The following is an 18,071-nucleotide window of genomic DNA, read 5'->3' as shown; positions in this document are numbered from 1 at the left end:
GTAGTCCTAGCTACTCAGCTAGACTAGGTTGAGGTAGGAGGATCACTAAAACCCAGGAGGCCAAGGCTGTAGAGAGCCGTGATCATATTACTGCACTCCAGCCTAGGCAACAGAGCAAGACTCTGTCTCAAAAAAAAAAAAAAAAAAAAATTCCGCTTCGTTTTAAAAGGGTTATTGAGGGGAAACAACAAGGATTTTGAAGTCCAAAAGATCAGGCTATATAGATTCTGGAAAAGAAAGACTGGTGCGGCCGGGCACGGTAGCTCACGGCCGTAATCCCAGCACTTTGGGAGGCTGAGGCTGGTGGATCACTTGAGCTCAGGAGTTCAAGACCAGCCTGGCCAACAAGGCAAAACCCTGTCTTAGAAAAATACAAAAATTAGTCAGTGTGGTGTGTCGTGTGGTGGCATGCATCTGTAGTCCCAACTACTCAGGAGGCTGAGATGGGAAGATTGCTGGAGCCCACGAAGTTGAGGCTACAGTTAGCTGTGATCGCGCCACTGCACTCCAGTCTGGGTGACAGGGTGAGACCCTGTCTCAAAAAAATAAATAACTTTAAAAAAAAATTTAAGTAGTTGTGTTTCTATGCATCTGCAATGAATAATCTGAAAAAGAAATTAGGAATGCAATTCCATTTAACATTGAAAAGAGCAATAACATTTAAAAGAGTACCTAGAAAGAGATTTAACCACGGAGGTGAGTTTTACCCTGAAAACTACAATACACTGCTGCAGAAAATTTAAAATAACCAAAATAAGTTAAAAGCCATCCTGAGTTATTGAGTAGGAAGACTTAATATTGTTAAGACATCAATACTACCTAGAGCAATGTAAGATTCGATGCAATCTCTATCAAAATTCCAAATCTTTTCTTGCAGAAACGGAAATGCTGACCCTCAAATTCACAGAGCTGCAAGGGACACTGAAAGGCCAAAACAATCAAGAAAAAAAAAAAGTTGGAACACTCACACTTTCTGACTTCAGAACTTACTACAATGCTACAGTAATCAAAATAGTATGGTACTGAAAAAGCATAGATATATAGACCAATAGCATAAAACCGAGCGTACCAAAATAAACTGATACATCTATGACCAACTGATTTGTGCCAAGTCCATTCAATGGAGAAATAAGAGCCTGCTCAACAAATGGTGCTGGGACAACTGGATTTCCACATGCAAAAGAATGACGTTGTACTCCTAACTCATACCAAATACAAAAATTAACTGAAAATGTATCAATGACCTAAATATAAGAGCTAAAACCATAAACCTCTTAGAAGAAAACATAGGGGCAAATCCTCACGACCTTGGATTTGGCAATGAATTCTTAAGATCTGACACAAAAAGCACAAGACAATGAAAGAAAAAATAGATAAATCTGACTTCATCAAAATTAAAAACTTTCATTCATCAGAGGACATTATCAAGAAACTAAAAAGATAAACTTTTGATTGGGTTTAAAGGAGAGAAAATATTTGCAAATCATATACTGGATAAAGGTCTAATATCAAGAATATATAATAAGGATCTCCTAAAACTCAACATCAAAAACACAAACAATCAAATTAAAAAATGGGCAATGGTCCAGGCGCGGTGGCTTACGCCTGTAATCCCAGCACTTTGGGAGGCCGAGGCGGGATGGATCACCTGAGGTCAGGAGTTCTAGACCAGCCTGGCCAACATGGTGAAACTCCGTCTCTATTAAAAATCTAAAAATTAGCCTGGCATGGTGGCAGGTGCCTGTAATCCCAGCTACTCGGCGGGGCCGAGGCAGGAGAATTGCTTGAACCCAGAAGGCAGAGGTTGCAGTGAGCTGAGATCACACCATCACATTCCAGCCTGGGGGACAAGAGCAAGACTTCATCTCAAATAAATAAATAATAAAAAAGGGGCAATGAATTTGAATAGACACTTCTCTAAATACGATATACAAATGGCCAATAAGCACGTGAAAAGAGCTTAATATCACTACTGATTAGAGAAATACAAACCAAAAGGACACCAACTAAGATGGGATAAAAAAAGAATGAAAATAGCAAGTATGGGCAAGGAGGTAGAGAAATTGACATGTGTACATTGCTGGTAGGAATGTAAAATATTGCAGCTTCTGTGAAAAACAATATGGCAGTTCCTGAAGAAGGTAACCACAGCGAATTACAAAACAACCCAGCAATTCCATTCCAAGGAACATACCCAGATGAATTGCAAACAGGGACTTAAACGAATAATTGTATGCCAACGTTCACTGCAGTATCCAATTTAGCCAAAAGGTGCAAAATGTCCACCTGAATAGAGTATTACTGAGCATTAACAAGGAATGAAATTCTGGTACATACTGCAACACAGATGAACTTTGAAAATATGCTAAATGAAAGTAGACACAAAAATACAAATATTTTATTATTCCACTTACATGAAATATCTAGAACAGGTAAATTGGTAGAGACAGAAAGTAGATTAGAAGTTACTAGGGATTGGAAGAGAACAGATGCAGATGGTAGTAATGGTTGCACAACATTGTGAATGTAATTAATGGCATTCAATTGTATATTTCAAGTGGTTAAAATGGCAAATTTAATGTTGTATAAATATATTTTACCACAATAAAAAAAAATCAAAGAAAAAGTTATTAAATGTTCTATAGAAATCAGCCCTACCAAAGCTCTTAAACAAAACATCTGTGAATTAATTATCAGTAAGTGCATTCCATCACAAATTAATGAGCTATACATAGAAAATAATTGTTTCAGGCATTAAAAAAGAACAACTGAAATTTAAGTTAGCTTACTACAGAAAGTTTGTATCAATTAAAAACAACTTATGTTCTATCAAGACTTGTTTTTTCTTTATTTTTTTTTTAAATCCTGAACTTTTTTTTTTTTTTTTAAATAGAGATGGGGTCTCACCATGTTGCCCAGGCTGTCTCAAACTCCTGGCCTCAAGCTGCTACAGCATCCTAAAGTGCTGGGATTACAGCCGTGAGGCACCAAGGCTGGCTGCCAAACTACTTTCTATATACTAGGATTGACCATATTTACAGTTGGGCTGCTTAACTCATATGGACAGATTACAGATTTTTCTTAATCACCACATATAAATTTCATAAAAGCAACAATTGTTTTATTTTTCAATTTTATATCCATGCTTGCCATACAAATAGTGCTCAATTCGGTAAATAAAATCAAACCAGTGGCCAGGCACGCTGGCTCACAACTGTAATCCTAGCACTTCGGGAGGCCGAGGGGGGTAGATCACCTGAAATCAGGAGTTCGAGATCTGCCTGGCCAACATGCGAAACCCCGTCTCTACTAAAAATACAAAAAAAAAAAAAAAAAATAGATGGGCGTGGTGGCAGGCACCTGTAATCCCAGCTACTCGGGAGGCTGAGGGAGAGTCGCTAGAACTCTGGGGGCAGAGGTTGCAGTGAGCCGAGATCGCACCATTGCACTTCAGCCTGGGTGACGGGGCAAGACTCTGTCTCAAAAAAAAAAAAAAAAAAAAAAATCCAACCAGTAAAAATCAAAATCAGTCCAGGCGTGATGGCTCACACCTGTAATCCTAGCAATTTGGGAGGCCCAGGTGGGTGACTCTCCTGAGCTCAAGAGTTTGAGACCAGCCTGGGCAACATGGTGAAACCCTGTCTCTAACAAAAAAATACAAAAAAATTAGCCAGGCATGGTGGTACGTGCCTGTGGTCCCAGCTATTTCGGAGGCTGACATGGGAGGTTCACTTGAGCCTAGGAGGTGGAGGCTGCAGTGAGCCGAGATTGTGCTACTGTATACACACACACACACACACACAAATCAGCATGAAGCATTAAAGTAGCATTAAAGATTCCTCAAGTAATCTTCTGTTACAGTTTTAAAAAAAAAACTTCCTTAAATAACATCTGAGTAATTCAGGGTCCATAAAACCAAATCTTTAAATTACTTATTTTCCCATGTATATCTCCACTCCCAACTCCACTAGGAAGTTACCTGAATTTGACATTCTGAGGAATTTCATTCACTGGTTTGCACCTGTCTGCCTGTGAGGTAGCCCAGACTAGCAAGGAAAACCAACAAGGAGTCATCTTCGTGGCCACATGGTTGGACTATTCAGGAACTTGCTACTGGTTTGCCTCAAGTACTCCAGGTTCACTAGTTCATAGAGTAATAATTTGGGGTGTTACTTGAATTGTTTTCTTTTGTCTTACTGTTCTGTTTGTGGTTTTGCATATTAAGTAATTACATAAACATTGAATATGAATGCAAAGTTTATATGATTAGCTACTGAAGTAAATTGTGTACCATTAATTTCAACGAAAATTAATTTCTGACTTTTAAGAATTCACCTTAAGGCATCCTTTTTTTTCTTTTAAGTACAGGGTTTTTTGGGAACAAACTACCCACCTGAAATGGGGAAAAACTATAATTTATCCCGAATTAGGCAATTCATAGCCAGAGATGACCCTAATTGATCATGAGAATGAGCCTCTCAGATCTCTGACTACAGGAAGGATAACAGACTGAGTAATGCAGCAGCTGCACTCAAATCCATCACTGTGTTTGTGTCCAGGCCAGTTTCTCACTAGCTCCTCCCAGTCACTGACTGAGCATGGCAGGCCTATTCCTGGGAGACACATCATTCTTGCGATAGGCACCTTTCACTCAAAGACTTCCTGAGGCCTTGCAAACTTTCCTTAATATTGCACTACAGTCTAAGACACTTTCACCCAAAGTTCATTCCTTCCTTACCTCTCTTTTAACTTGGAGTCAGACTTTGATCAGTCTGACAACTCTCCCTGTCTCCTTCCTTTTCCCCCCTCACAAGCATTTCACCTAACAAATTTCTTACATGCTTAATCCCATCTTGGCATCTGCTTCTAAGAGGTCCTAGACTAATACAATGACAAAGGCTCCCCTTGAAGCATCACACACACACACAAAAAAAACACCTAGCCATTTTACATTAACTATTTCTAAAATATAGTATTTGCTTCCCTATTTGCTAAAACAAAATAAAATATACTAAACATGACTATTCCAAAATTAAGGTGCACGTACTAAGAATATGAAGAGATTCACTCTACTTAGGGGATGGAGTTGTAGTAGAAAGACTTTGTGGAGGAGGTGGTGTTTGAAATGTACTTTAGAGCCATCCTCAAAGCCTTCAGGCTATACCTGCCTGTGATTATCAGGGACAGTCCATCAAACAGGCCTTCCACGCTTGAATATCCGCCAAAGAGTAAATCCCTCCTATCACAATTCTCTCACAGCCCTCTAATCTCTAGAATACTGATGGTGCCTTAGTTTCCCTCCAAACGTGATCCTCTCCCAATATTCTCCCTTTCATCACCATCCCCACTTAGACACCTCAGTCAGAAACCTGGGAATCCTCTCACTGCCCTGCTCAATTCAATCACCAATCTACCTCTAAATCTCTCCAATTAATTTGTCCACTTTTCTCTATCCCCACAGCTATTGCTCTAATCAAAGCCCCCTATCATCCCTTCCATGAACTACTGCAAAATCTCCTCAAATGGCTTTCCTGCCTACAGTTCAGTTCCCATTTAATCCATGCTCCATACAATCTACAGCAGTGCTTCAAAATTCATGTGTGTCAGCTCCCTGCTTAAAACCCTGCAGTTGCTCCCCACTGCTGACAAGATAAAATGCAATAATTTGATTCACAAGATCTGGCCCCCACTCCAGACTTCAGCTACTCAGATCTCCAAAAATGCTGAGTTCCTCTTGGCCTCCAAGCTACCACAAATCCTTGGAATTTATTTCCTCCTAGTCCTTAACTGGCTAACTCTCACTTCCAATCACTAATTCATTCATTCATTCACCCATTTATGGTCCCACTTCCATTTACAAAGTCACTTCTGGCCAGGCACAATGGCTCACTCCTGTAATCCCAGTGCTTTGGGAGGCCAAGGCAGGAGGATCACTTGAGGCCAGGAGTGTGAAACCAGCCTGAGTAACATAGTGAGACCCTGTCTCTACAAAAAATTTTTTAAAAAATTAGCCAGGAGTGGTGGTACACAACTGTAGACCTAGCTACCTGGGAGGCTGAGGTGCAAAAATCGCTTGAGCCTAGGAGTTCAAGGTTACAGTGAGCTATGATTACGCCACTGCACCCCAGCCTCGGTGACAGAGTAAGACCCGGTGTCTTTAAAAAAAAAAAAAAAAAAATTATATGGGCCGGGTGCAGTGGCTCACATATGTAATCCCAGCACACTAGGAGGCTGAGGCAGGTGAACTGCTTGAGCTCAGGAGTTCAATACCAGCCTAGGCAACATGGTGAAACCCCGTCTCTACCAAAAATACAAAAATTAGCTGGGTGTGGTGGCACGTGTCTGTTGTCCTACTTACTCAGAAGGCTAAGGTGGGAGGATTGTTGGACCCCAGGAAGTTGGGACTACAGTAAGCCATGATCGCACTACTGCACCCCAGCCTGGGTGACAGAGCGAGAACTTGTCTCAAAAAAATAAAATAATAAAATGAAATAAAATAAATTATATGTCACTTCCATCACTTCCAAACATAAGCATACAAGGACAGTCTCCTAGCTTCTCATTGCCACCTAAAGACCATTAATCCTCAGCCAGTTCCTTTATGGTCTGTGCTATCTTTCCATTAACCAGCGTCTTTTAAAATTCTACCTTTTTTAATGCAACAGAACCCTTTTTTTCCAAATGAAATCCTATGCAAAGCCCCAATATGTAAAAGGGCTGAGCTCCTCAGCTTAAAGTAGGGGATTTCAAAGCCCTGTCCATTCAGCCTCCCTCTCTCCTGAGATACTTCTTCCTTAAAAAATCTAAGGTTCAGGACAATTAGAGCACTATCGTACTGCATTATACTTCCTACTCAAAAAAGGCAACACACTGGAATATAAAGAGTTGTCTTTGAAGCTATTCTGACTTAGGTTCAAATCCTGATTCTACTCCTTACTAGTCATAAGATCTTGTGTAGTTTGTCCTCATAAAATCCATTTCCTCAGCTGTACAACTGGGACATTACCACCTTCAAAGTCAATGGGTAGAACAGAGATAAGCATGTAAACAATATTGCCTAGGATACTGGCATATAGCAGGAACTCAATAAAATACTATCTGCCATGGTTTATCATCACAGGAATGAAAGATTAACATTCAAAAAGATCTAGAAACACTAAAACATAATTCTTAAAAGAACAAAATTGGAGTATTACACTACCTAACGTCAAAACTTACTATAAGTAGAGAAATCAACAATTAGATAAATGGAGAATGGAGAGCCTAGAAATAAACTGACAGAGATACAGATACAGTTGTGTGTACACAAGCTGTGTATGTGTGTGTGTGTGTGTGTGTGCATGTATGTATATAGTCATCCCTTGGTATCCATGGGGGATTGGTTCCAGGACCTCCCTCAGATACCAAAATCTGCAGATGCTCAAGTGGTAATCCTACAGCAAGTGGTGTAGCATTTGCATACAATCTGTGCACATCCTCCCGCATACCTTAAATCATCTCCAGATTACTAATAATAACAAATACTATGTAAATAGTTGTACTGTATTGTTTGAGGAGTAATGACCAAAAAAATCTGTACAAATTTAGTATAGATGCAATTTCCCCCCATCGTCCTCCCCCAGATACTTTTGATCCACAGTTGTTCGAATGCACAGATGCAGAGGACTGACTGCATATACACATACACACATGAATCATGTAATTTTCATAAAAATATCAACACAATCCAACAGAGAAAAGAAAATCTCTTCAACAGGCTACTACTCTAGGCATACTGCCTATGGCATAGCCCTGCTCTGCAAGGTGCAATAAAAAAAAAAAAAAAAAAGAGGGTCTCTTCAACAGATAGTTCTGAAATAACTAGATATCAGCATTAAAAATAAATGGATCTCAATTCCTACCTTGTATCACAACACAACAATTAACTTGAAATGGACCACAGAGTCTATGAAAGCTAAAAGTATAAAGCTTTTAAAAGACAACATTAGGAAAATATCGGCAAAGGGTTCTTAGACATAAGAGAGCAATAACCTTAAAAGAAAAAAACATATATTTGACTCCATCAGTATTAAAAACTCCTGGCTGGGCACAGTGGCTCACATCTGTAACCCCAGCACTTTGGGAGGCTGAGGTGGGTAGATCACTTGAGGTCAGGAATTCGAGACCAGCCTGGCCAACATGGAGAAACCCCATCTCTATTAAAAATACAAAAATGGGCTGGGCATGGTGGCTCACGCCTGTAATCCCACTTTGGGAGGGCAAGGCAGGTAGATCACCTGAGGTCAGGAGTTTGAGACCAGCCTGGCCAACATGGTGAAACCCTATCTCTAATAAAAATACAAAAATGATCCAGGTGTGGTGGCACATGCCTGTAATCCCAGCTAATTGGGAGGCTGAGGCAGGAGAATCACTTGAACCCAGGAGGCGGAGGTTGCAGTGAGCCGAGATTGTGTCACTGCACTCCAGCCTGGGTGATAGAGCAAGACTCCATCTCAAAAAAAAATAATAAGATGGATTCATGGATGAAGGGATGGATAGGCATGCCATAGAGCAAACATAATAAAATTGTAATAAAATGTTAATTATAAAATCTGGGTGATGGGTATACGGGTGTTTACTGTACAATTCTTTAGACTTTTATGTGTATTGAAAAATCTTCATGACAAAATGTTAGGGTAAAAACTTTATCACAAGACAAAATTCTAAAATGAAATACAAAGTTTCTTCCTATTTTGTCTATAGCTGTAATAAATACTACATCAAAGGAGGTGAGAAGTAGTTGCCACTTTAACTATTATTTGATTAAAACATCCTTACTGCTGTTACTTCTGGACCTTCCTGCCACTCCTAGAATACAGTCTCCCTCTCTGCTACAGTACACTCCATAATCTCTGTGGACTTCATCATCATTCCCATATGCAACCCAATATATCAACTTTAGAGCTCCTAATTGTCTTACCTGCTTCATCTCTGGAATCCTTTTTTTTATTTTTTATTTTTGAGATGGAGTTTCGCTCTTGTTGCCCAGGCTGGAGTGCAGTGGCACGACCTTAGCTCACCGCAACCTCCACCTCCAGGTTTCAAGCGATTCTCCTACCTCAGCCTCCCGAGTAGCTGGGACTACAGGCATGCACCACCACATGCAGACAATTTTTGTATTTTTGGTAGAAGCGAGGTTTTGCCATATTGGCCAGGCTGGTCTTGAACTCCTGAGCTCAAGTGATCTGCCCTCCTCAGCCTCTATCTCTGGAATCTTAAAACTCCAAAATATAACAATTGTTATCATCTCGAATCATAATCCCCTATCTACTCCCACTACCCTTCTCTTCTAACTCACCAAGATTTTGAATCCATGGAGCCCTAATTTTTCTTCCAGTCCATTATTTCTCTTATATACCCTTACTTCCTCTCTATCACTTGAAATATCCCTATCTTCTTAATCTCTACTGCAGCTACCTGCAACCAACTATCTTCTCTCCCTGCTTACCTGAACAGGTAAGTGCTGTTGGAGGAAAATCTCACAACCACCAGATCAACCCTACTTCGAGTTTATGGTCTCCACATTCAGCGCTGCTGAGCAATTCCTCCCTCCCTCCCTCTTTCTCTCTCTCTCTCTCTCTCTCTCTCTCGTTCTTTCCCATGGCTCACTGCAGCATCAGCCTCCTGAGCTCAAGGGATCCTCCCACCTCAGTCTCCCAAGTGGCTGGGACTACAGGTGCGTACCACCATGCCTGGCTTTTTTGTTTTTGTTTTTTGGTAGAGATGGTGTTTCATCATGTTGCCCAGGCTGGTCTTGAACTGCTGGTTTCAAGTGATCCTCTCACCTCAGGCTCCCAAGTGCTGGAATTGCAGGCATGAGCCACTGCACCTGGCTTGCAATTCCTTTTTAAGGCACTGGTTGGCTCCTCTACACTCCACAGCGGCAATTCCCAAACTTCATTATTCCTTCTAAATTCCTTACTACTTTCCCTTTCTTCACTCTGTAAAAAATTTTTGCCTTTCATTTCATCATGAAAATGGAGGTGATTTGGCCAGGCGCGGTGGCTCATGCCTGTAATCCCAGCACTTTGGTAGACCGAGGCGGGCAGACTGCCTGAGCTCAGGAGTTCAAGACCAGCCTGGGCAACATGGTAAAACCCTGTCTCTACTAAAACACAAAAGATTAGCTGCGTGTGATGGAGTGCGCCAGTAATCCCAGCTACTGGGGAGGCTGAGGCACAGTTGCTGGAACCCGGGAGGCAGAGGCTACAGTGAGCGGAGATCACACCACTGCACTCCAGTCTGGGTGACAAGAGCAAGACTCTGTCTCAAAAAAAAAAGAAAAGAAAAGAAAGTAGAAGTGATTATTTAGCATGAACTCCCTGCTCCCCAACCTACGAACCCATCTTTATCACTTTCCCTCCTATATCTCATAAGAAAAGATGTCCTCACCCCTGCCAGAGGTAGCATCACTTAGTGTTTTATTAATTAATGTATTTAGAGACACAGTCTCACTCTGTAACCCAGGCTGGAGTGCAGTAGCCCAATCATAGCTCACTGCAGCCTCAAACACCTGGGCTCAAGCAATCTTCCCACTTCAGCCTCCTGAGTAGCTGAGACTACAGGCATGTACCACCATACCTGGCTTTTTTTTTTTCCATGTAGAGACAGGGTCTCACTATGTGGCCTAGGCTGTTCTCAAACTCCTCCTGCCTTGGCCTCCCAAAGTGTTGGCGTTAACAGCATGAGCCACCATACCCAGTCAATATAGTGTTTAAAAATACAGATTTTAGAGTTGGGGGAGATGGGCCATGGTGCAAAAATAAATAAATAAAAGAATTTTAAAAATAAAAATAAAGATTCTGTAATTAAATTACATGGGCAAATTTAACTTTCCAAACCTTGATTTTCTCTCCTGTAAAAAGAAAGCCGTAATAGTATCCTATGAGAATTAAATGAGAACACAGGTGAAGTGCTTAAAGTAGTATCTCCCAAACAGTTCAAGGCAAATCCCATTGCTTTGTGTTCCTGAATCTTCACCAGCATTCTCTATTAACTCTTTCCCCAAAGGCTCTTAACAAGTTTTTGTCATCTCCAAATAAGAAGCAAAAATGTCTTACCCAATCTTGAATCTCTTTTTTGCCTCAGCACTATCTCTTTTCCCTTCCTTTCCAAGCTTCTAGAAAAAAAAAAATCTGAACAAAAAGGTCAGCAGCCCTTGCTATTCTTACTTTTCCCGTGTTCTTCCATCTTCTGTCACAATAAAACTGCTCTGACATAGTCACCAATGACCCCTTAGCTGCCAAACTTAACAGGCCCTTTGACTTTTCTATAGCCTGGTATGATCAATGACTCTTTCTTTCCTTTCTCTTTCTTTCTTTTTAGAGACAGGGTCTTCCCCTGTCACCCAGATGGCAGTGCAATGGCACGATCATGGCTCACCTCAGCCTCGACATCCCAGGCTCAGGCAATCCTCCCACCTCAGCCTCCTGAGTAGCCAGGACCACAGGTGTGTGCCACCAAGCCTGGCTAATTTTTTTGGTTTTTTGGTTTTGTTTCTCTTTTTTTTCTTTTTTCTTTTTTTCTGAGATGGAGTTTCACTCTTGTTGCCCAGGCTGAAGTGCAATGGCACAATCTCAGCTCACCATAACCTCTGCCTCCCGGGTTCAAGCAATTCTCCTGCCTCAGCCTCCTGAGTAGCTGGGATTACAGGCATGCACCACCACGCCTAGCTAATTTTGTATTTTTAGTAGACATGGGGTTTCTCCATGTTGGTTAGGCTGGTGTGGAACTCCTGACCTCAGGTGATCCCCCGCCTCGGCCTCTCAAAGTGCTGGGATTATAGGCGTGAGCCACCTCGCTCGGCTGATTTGTTTTTGTTTCTTTTTGAAACAGAGTCTAGCTCTGTCACCCAGGCTGGAGTACAGTGGTGTGATCTCAGCTCACTGCAGCCTCCACCTCCCAGGATTCTTGTGTCTCAGCCTCCCAAGTAGCTGGGGATTACAGGCGTGCACCACCACGTCAGGCTAATTTTTGTATTTTTAGTAAAGACAGGGGTTTCACTATGTTGGCCAGGCTGGTCTCAAACTCCTGACCACAGGTGATCCACCTGCCTTGGCCTCCCAACATGCTAAGATTACAGGTGTGAGCCATCTCACACAGCTAACAACTCTTTTCTTGAGGCATTCCTCTCTCAACTTCTCAGACACTAGGGTTTCATTCCTTCTGCCTGACTCCTTGCTTCTCCGTCTCCTTACGTCATTCCTTTTCCTCTGCTATCTCCCTATACACTATTTTCCACTCCCCTCCCCCACTTCTTATGCCAGCCCTTTTTCAGTCTTACTCAAATCATTTTCAGCGTGTGGTCTCATCTACTTTTTAAAATACCTTCATTGAGGTACAACTGACATACAATAAACTGCACATATTTAAAATGTACAGTCTGAAAAATTTCAGCATATATATACACCCCTGAAACTATCAGCACAATCAAGATAAGTGAACATAAAAAGCCTCTCCCTAAACAACCACTGATCTGCACTAGTTTGCACCTTCTAGAATGTTCTATAAGTAGACTCATACAGTATATACTCTTTTTTGGTTTCCCTTCTTTCATTGAGTATAATTATTTTGAGATTCAGCCATGTTGTCATTTGTATCAAGTTTGTTCTTTTTTTTTTTTTTTTTGAGACAGGGTCTCATTTTTTTGCCCAGGCTAGAGTGCAATAGCACAATCACACCTCACTGCAGCCTTGACCTCTCAGACTCAAGCAATGCTCCCACCTCAGCCTCCCAAGTAGCTGGGACTACAGGCTCATGCCACCACACCTGGCTAATTTTTTTTAATGTTTTGGCTAATTTTTTAAGTTTTTTGTAGAGACAGGGTTTCATTATGTTGCCTAGGCTGGCCTGGAACTCTTGGGTTCAAGTAATCCTCCCACTTTGGCCTCCGAAAGTGCTGGGATTACAGGTGTGAGCCACCACACCCGGCCAATTTGTTCCTTTTTATTGCTGAGTAGTATTCCACTGTTTGTATCACAATTTGCTTATTCATTCACCTGTTGATGAACATTGGATTGTTTCTAGTTTTTGGCTGAAAAGAGCTGCCATGAACATTCATGTATAAGTCTTTGTATAGGCTTCATCTGTATTTATGGCTTTACTTACACATCTAGAAGTTCCAAATCTGCTTCATCAGATACCAACAACCAACAGCCAGTTGGAGAAGTTCACTTGAATAACCCAAAAAGACTTTTAAGTCAACATTTCCAAAAATCATCTTATTATGCCACTCCTCTCTCCATCCTAAGAGCTTCTCCTACATTCTCTATCCTGACTAAAGACAAGTCAGAAACAAGACTATTCCTCTTCCATTACCATTCCCCCAATCACTCAGTGAGTTACTAGATCCTGTCAATTTTGCCTTGTAAACATCTTTCAAATAAAATCCACATCCATATTTCCATCCTTGTTCAAATGCACCCTGAATTCAAATGTGTATTATTTCTTGACTGGACTATTAAACTAGGCTTCTAACTTTTCTCCTCACTTCACGTCTCATTCTTCTCCAAACCATTTTCCATTCTATGGCCAAAGTGAATTTTCTAAAATTAAAATGTGCTGTTACTCCCCTACTTAAAACCTATTGGCTGGGCACAGTGGCTCACCCTGTAATCCCAGCACTTTGGGAAGCTGAGGCAGACAGATGGCTTGAGGCCAGGAGTTCAAGACTAGCCTGGTGAAACCCCATCTCTATAAAAAATACAAAAATTAGCTGGATGTGGCAGTGTGCCTATAGTCTCAGGAGGCTGAGGTGGGAGGATCGCTTAAGCCCGGGAGGTGGAGGTTGCAGTGACCCAAGATCGCACCACTGCACTCCAGCCTGGTAAGACTCTGTCTCAAAACAAACAAATAAAACAAAAACAAACAAACAAAAGAAACTTTATCAATGGCTTCTAATTACCCAAGAAAAAATTAAAATTCCTTAGCTTAACATATATAAAAACTGTTCATAAACCAGTTGTCTCTCCAGACATGCCCTGCCACTGCCCATCATGTTCTAATTTAGTCTTTTCTTTCTGATTATGTCATTTACCTTTTTTTTTTTTTTGAGACAGAGTTTTGCTCTTGTTGCCCAAGTTGGAGTGCGGTGGCGCAATCTCGGCTCACTGCAACCTCCACCTTCCGGTTTCAAGCAGTTCTCCTGCCTCAGCCTCCCGAGTGGCTGGGATTACAGGCGCCCACCACCACACCCGGCTGATTTTTGTATTTTTAGTAGAGACAGGGTTTCACCACGTTGGCCAGGCTGGTCTCGAACTCCTGACCTCGTGATCCGCCCACCTTGCTCTCCAAAAGTGCTGGGATTACAGGCGTGAGCCACCGCGCCCAGCCCTGTCATTTACCTTTTTAACCTGAGTGTCAAGGGCAATACCTAGTCTATAGTAGGCATGATATATTTGTGCAAGAGATAAGATAGGACTTAGACTCGTTGATGTAGTGAAACACATACAGTGGGACATTCCAGCCATATTCAGGAAAACTAGCAGTCCAGACTGGCTAAAGCAAAAAGGAGATAAAAGATTATGGTAGATAATCCAGTCAAAAAAGCAGGATGAAGCCAGGTATCAATCGCTGTTAATTCCATGCTAAAAAGTGTGCACTTTAGTGTAGGTTGAACTCAAAAGACATCAACAGTTCTGAGTGTGACATGTTCAGAAGTGTCCTATAACTGGTGAGATTTGAAAAACACAAGGTGAGGTGGGGGGGCAGTGAACTCCATTAAGAAGTTATCACAGTAGTCTGAAAAAGGAGACTCAATTAGAAAAGTTGGAGGAGGAATAGACTAGAAGAACATGTCAAAGGGAAATGAACATACAGGCTCTACCTGAGTGTGTGCAGTAATACAAAGAAGCCAGAGATGACCCCAACATTTTAAGCCAGTCAAATGTAACAAGCCATTAATCAAGAAGAAAAACTGAAATGACAGGTGGAGGAGAGAAGTGATAGTTTTAGTTTGTGTATCCCCTCACCTATTTATTCAAATTGAGTGCCTACCAGATGTCAAGCACTGTATGTACGGGGAATAAAATGAGGGTAAGGTATCCCTGTTCTCAAGGAGCATCCAATCTAGTTATAGGCAAGTAAACAGGAACTTAAAATCCACAGAACTAGGACAGGGTGAAAAAAGAAAACAAAGGCGTAATATCCAACTCAGCCCTGATGATTTGAGAGTTCAACTTGAGTGAGTCTAGAAGGATAAGTAGTGTTGGACCAGGCAAAGGATGAAGGGATTAGCATATCCAAACAGCCTCAGGTAAGAGTAAAAGAACACAAGTTGGATGCATCTACAAATAATTCAATAATAAATCAAAGGAAGAAATCCAGATATGGAGATATCTACATGAAATGTCCAGCAGGCAAGTAAAAACGTAGGTTTTGAGCTACCAACAGCATATCCAGATATGAAATATATTGTATTTTCAACCTTGTTTAGAATCATTGTTAGTGGCTATTTAAATAAGAATTGGAAGAACCTTACATATCAGCTAGATTATGTACACTTCCACCTCCTCCTATCACTTCTACTGCAAAAGTATCTCTAGCTTAAAGTCAAAAGCTGGTTTATGTAAATATGCAAAAAGGACAAGTGGGGGCTGTGGTAAGGTGGAGATACACGATCTGTCTAAAGAAGGCAGCCATTTACTCAACTCCAGCAGTTTAGTGCCTCGCTTGAATACAAGTCCTAAATGACAAGACCTTCCTATTCTTCAAGAAAAGCTGAAAATTCAGATTTTATGTATATCTCCCATTTTCAAATATTAGCAACTAATTACATTTAAAAATAAAACAACACTGTGCCAGCCAAACAAAATGCTTCTGTGGACAGATTTCAGCAAGGGCCACCAGTGTGGCAGAATTAAACAAGGTCTGTCAACTCGTACAATATTCTTTCCACTACTTCAAAGGATCCTCAGCTGATACCTTGGTGATTCCCCTGGGAAAGGAGCTGCTTTTTGCCTCTAAGCAAAATGGCCCCTATTTGGCAATGCTTTATGAGTTCCTTTACACGTTTTTAAACAATTTCCGTGTCTCCCCTTACCCTATCCGGACACCAGCTTCTAGCATCACAGAGACCTCCTACACCCCTTCCATTACAAGCTAAGAAGTCAAACTTGCAAATAAAGCAAAAGTAAGGAGTGAGAGCCTGATGGGATTTCTAAGGAGTAAAGTATATAAGATATATGGCATCTTTTTCTCTTTTTTTAAAAAAAAAATTACATAGATGTTTGTGACTAGTCAGACACTTGAAGGGGAAAATGTCCGTAATTTAAGTCAGAAATATATGAGCAAATTCTCCTGACAAACCAAATAGTTTCCACTATAAGACAGCAAGAGGGACCAGAGGAGAACAGGGCAAAAGGGAAAGTAAAAGTTACTGGCCTTTGAGAAATATCAGACACCTTTTAATGTTTAGCATAAAAGGTAAAACATAATCTCCATTCTTAGTAGAAGCAGTTAGCATGAAACATTCTTTGAGCAGCAAGACACTGGGATTTAGAAACACTATTAGAAGAGTAAAGTAATCTTTACAGAAAAGGTAAATGAAGAAAAGGAAACAAAAATAGTCTGGTAGTCACACTGCTGCTTTAGAAGCTTTAAAAATGTAACAACACTTCCTAATTATACTAAAACATTTAAAAGCACAGATTGGGGGTATGTAACTTCAGGTAACAATGTAGCAAACTTAAACATACAAAGGCTAAAAATTCTTAACAAGCCAAATGACAGCACCAAGAATCTCGAATGCTGCAAAAACAAAACAAAACCCCCCTGAAATTGGTAGCATGTGCACCAGCCCCTGATAATCGGAGGAGCGGGGGAAACCAGGAGAATGAGGAGTGATTACTGAGCAGGCCACGTTCCTACTGGCAGGCGAGCTCGCAATTCCTTTGAGCAAGCATTACGGCCAGGGCATTCTCAAGCCACTAAAACAAGCGTACTGGACACCTAAAACAGTAGGCTGACAGCAGCTCCGGGCTAAGACCGAGAAGGCGGAAAAGTGGCCTGCTTTGACCTCCGCTGAAAACTGAGGCTCCTCCAACTGTTGTTGTCTTGGAATCAAAGGGCAAAGCATTCACCTCTTAGGGGTTGGATTATCCGGATAAACTCCCCCCGGCTCCCTGCGGCCTTCCCACACACCCGGTGGATGTCAACACCGAGAGCCAGCCGTATGAGGGGGGCCTCTCCGTGTGCGCCGTCCTTTTGGAGACGCGGCGAGACCGGGAAGAAAGACGGCCCTGCGCGCGCCCCGCCTCCCCAGCCCTTCCCCAGCGCCGGCCCGGCGCCCGCGCTGGGGGGCTGCAGCCGGGAAGCTGGGTCCCGCGTGCTCCTCACCTTTTTCAGCGCAGGCACCAGCAATCCCCGCCACTTGGGCGCGTTCTCTTCGCTGAAAAACTCGTAGGGCAGCTGCTGCGCCTGCATGGTGCCCCCGGGGCGCCTCTGGGCGGGGAGAGGGGCGGCGGCGGCCGGGCCAGGGAGCCGCGAGAGGGCGAGCTCGCAGCGCGGAACAGGGCCGCGGCCCCACCGGACGGCCCGGCCCCCTCCGGGCGCCGCGCAGCCGGGCTAGCCCTGGCGAGGGGGCTGGGGGGCGAGGCCCGCGCCTAGCCACCCACCCGACACAGGTACCAGCCGTGGAGAACGGACGCGGCCCGGAGGCGGCGGCATCCCGCACCACCGCCCCGGGGCCAGGCCCCCCGCCCCTCCCCGGCCCGCCGGCGCCGCCCCGGGCTGCCCTCTGCCGCGGCCGCCGCCCGCCCGCCGGGGCTGCACTCCTGGGCCCGGCCTGGCCCCGCGGCGGAGCTGGCGGCTGGGGGAGGACGTGTGGAGGGACACTCCGGCCGCGGCGCCCGCTCCGCGCAGTTGGGACTCCGAAACACAAGAGCCCCGGGCGGGGTGGAGCTGGGGCGGAGGTCTCGCGGGGAAGGGGAAGGACCCGAGGTTGTTGTTGGGGAATCTGGCTGCCCTGAGGTGCCGCCGCGGCCGCCGCCGGTGTAGCGCTGTAGCTTCCTACTAGCGAACTGAACCTGCTCGCT

At 43.0% G+C, this 18,071-nt stretch overlaps 1 protein-coding gene across 2 annotated transcripts in view; it reads right to left on the bottom strand.

The window, feature by feature from the left end:
* Positions 1 to 17,739, bottom strand: part of SOS1 (SOS Ras/Rac guanine nucleotide exchange factor 1) — a 140,888-nt gene extending 123,149 nt beyond the window's left edge. For both annotated transcript variants that reach the window (XM_003262763.4, XM_012501558.2), the window contains exon 1: positions 17,374 to 17,739. In XM_003262763.4, the coding sequence (XP_003262811.1) occupies positions 17,374 to 17,460 (87 nt within the window). In that variant the 5' untranslated portion in view covers positions 17,461 to 17,739. The remainder of the gene's footprint in view (positions 1 to 17,373) is intronic.
* Positions 17,740 to 18,071: the final 332 nt, after the last annotated feature.

This window comes from Nomascus leucogenys, chromosome 19 (assembly GCF_006542625.1).
Source record: "Nomascus leucogenys isolate Asia chromosome 19, Asia_NLE_v1, whole genome shotgun sequence".
Classification (NCBI taxonomy): Eukaryota; Metazoa; Chordata; class Mammalia; order Primates; family Hylobatidae; genus Nomascus; species Nomascus leucogenys.
This window is presented reverse-complemented; position numbering and strand designations above follow the sequence as displayed.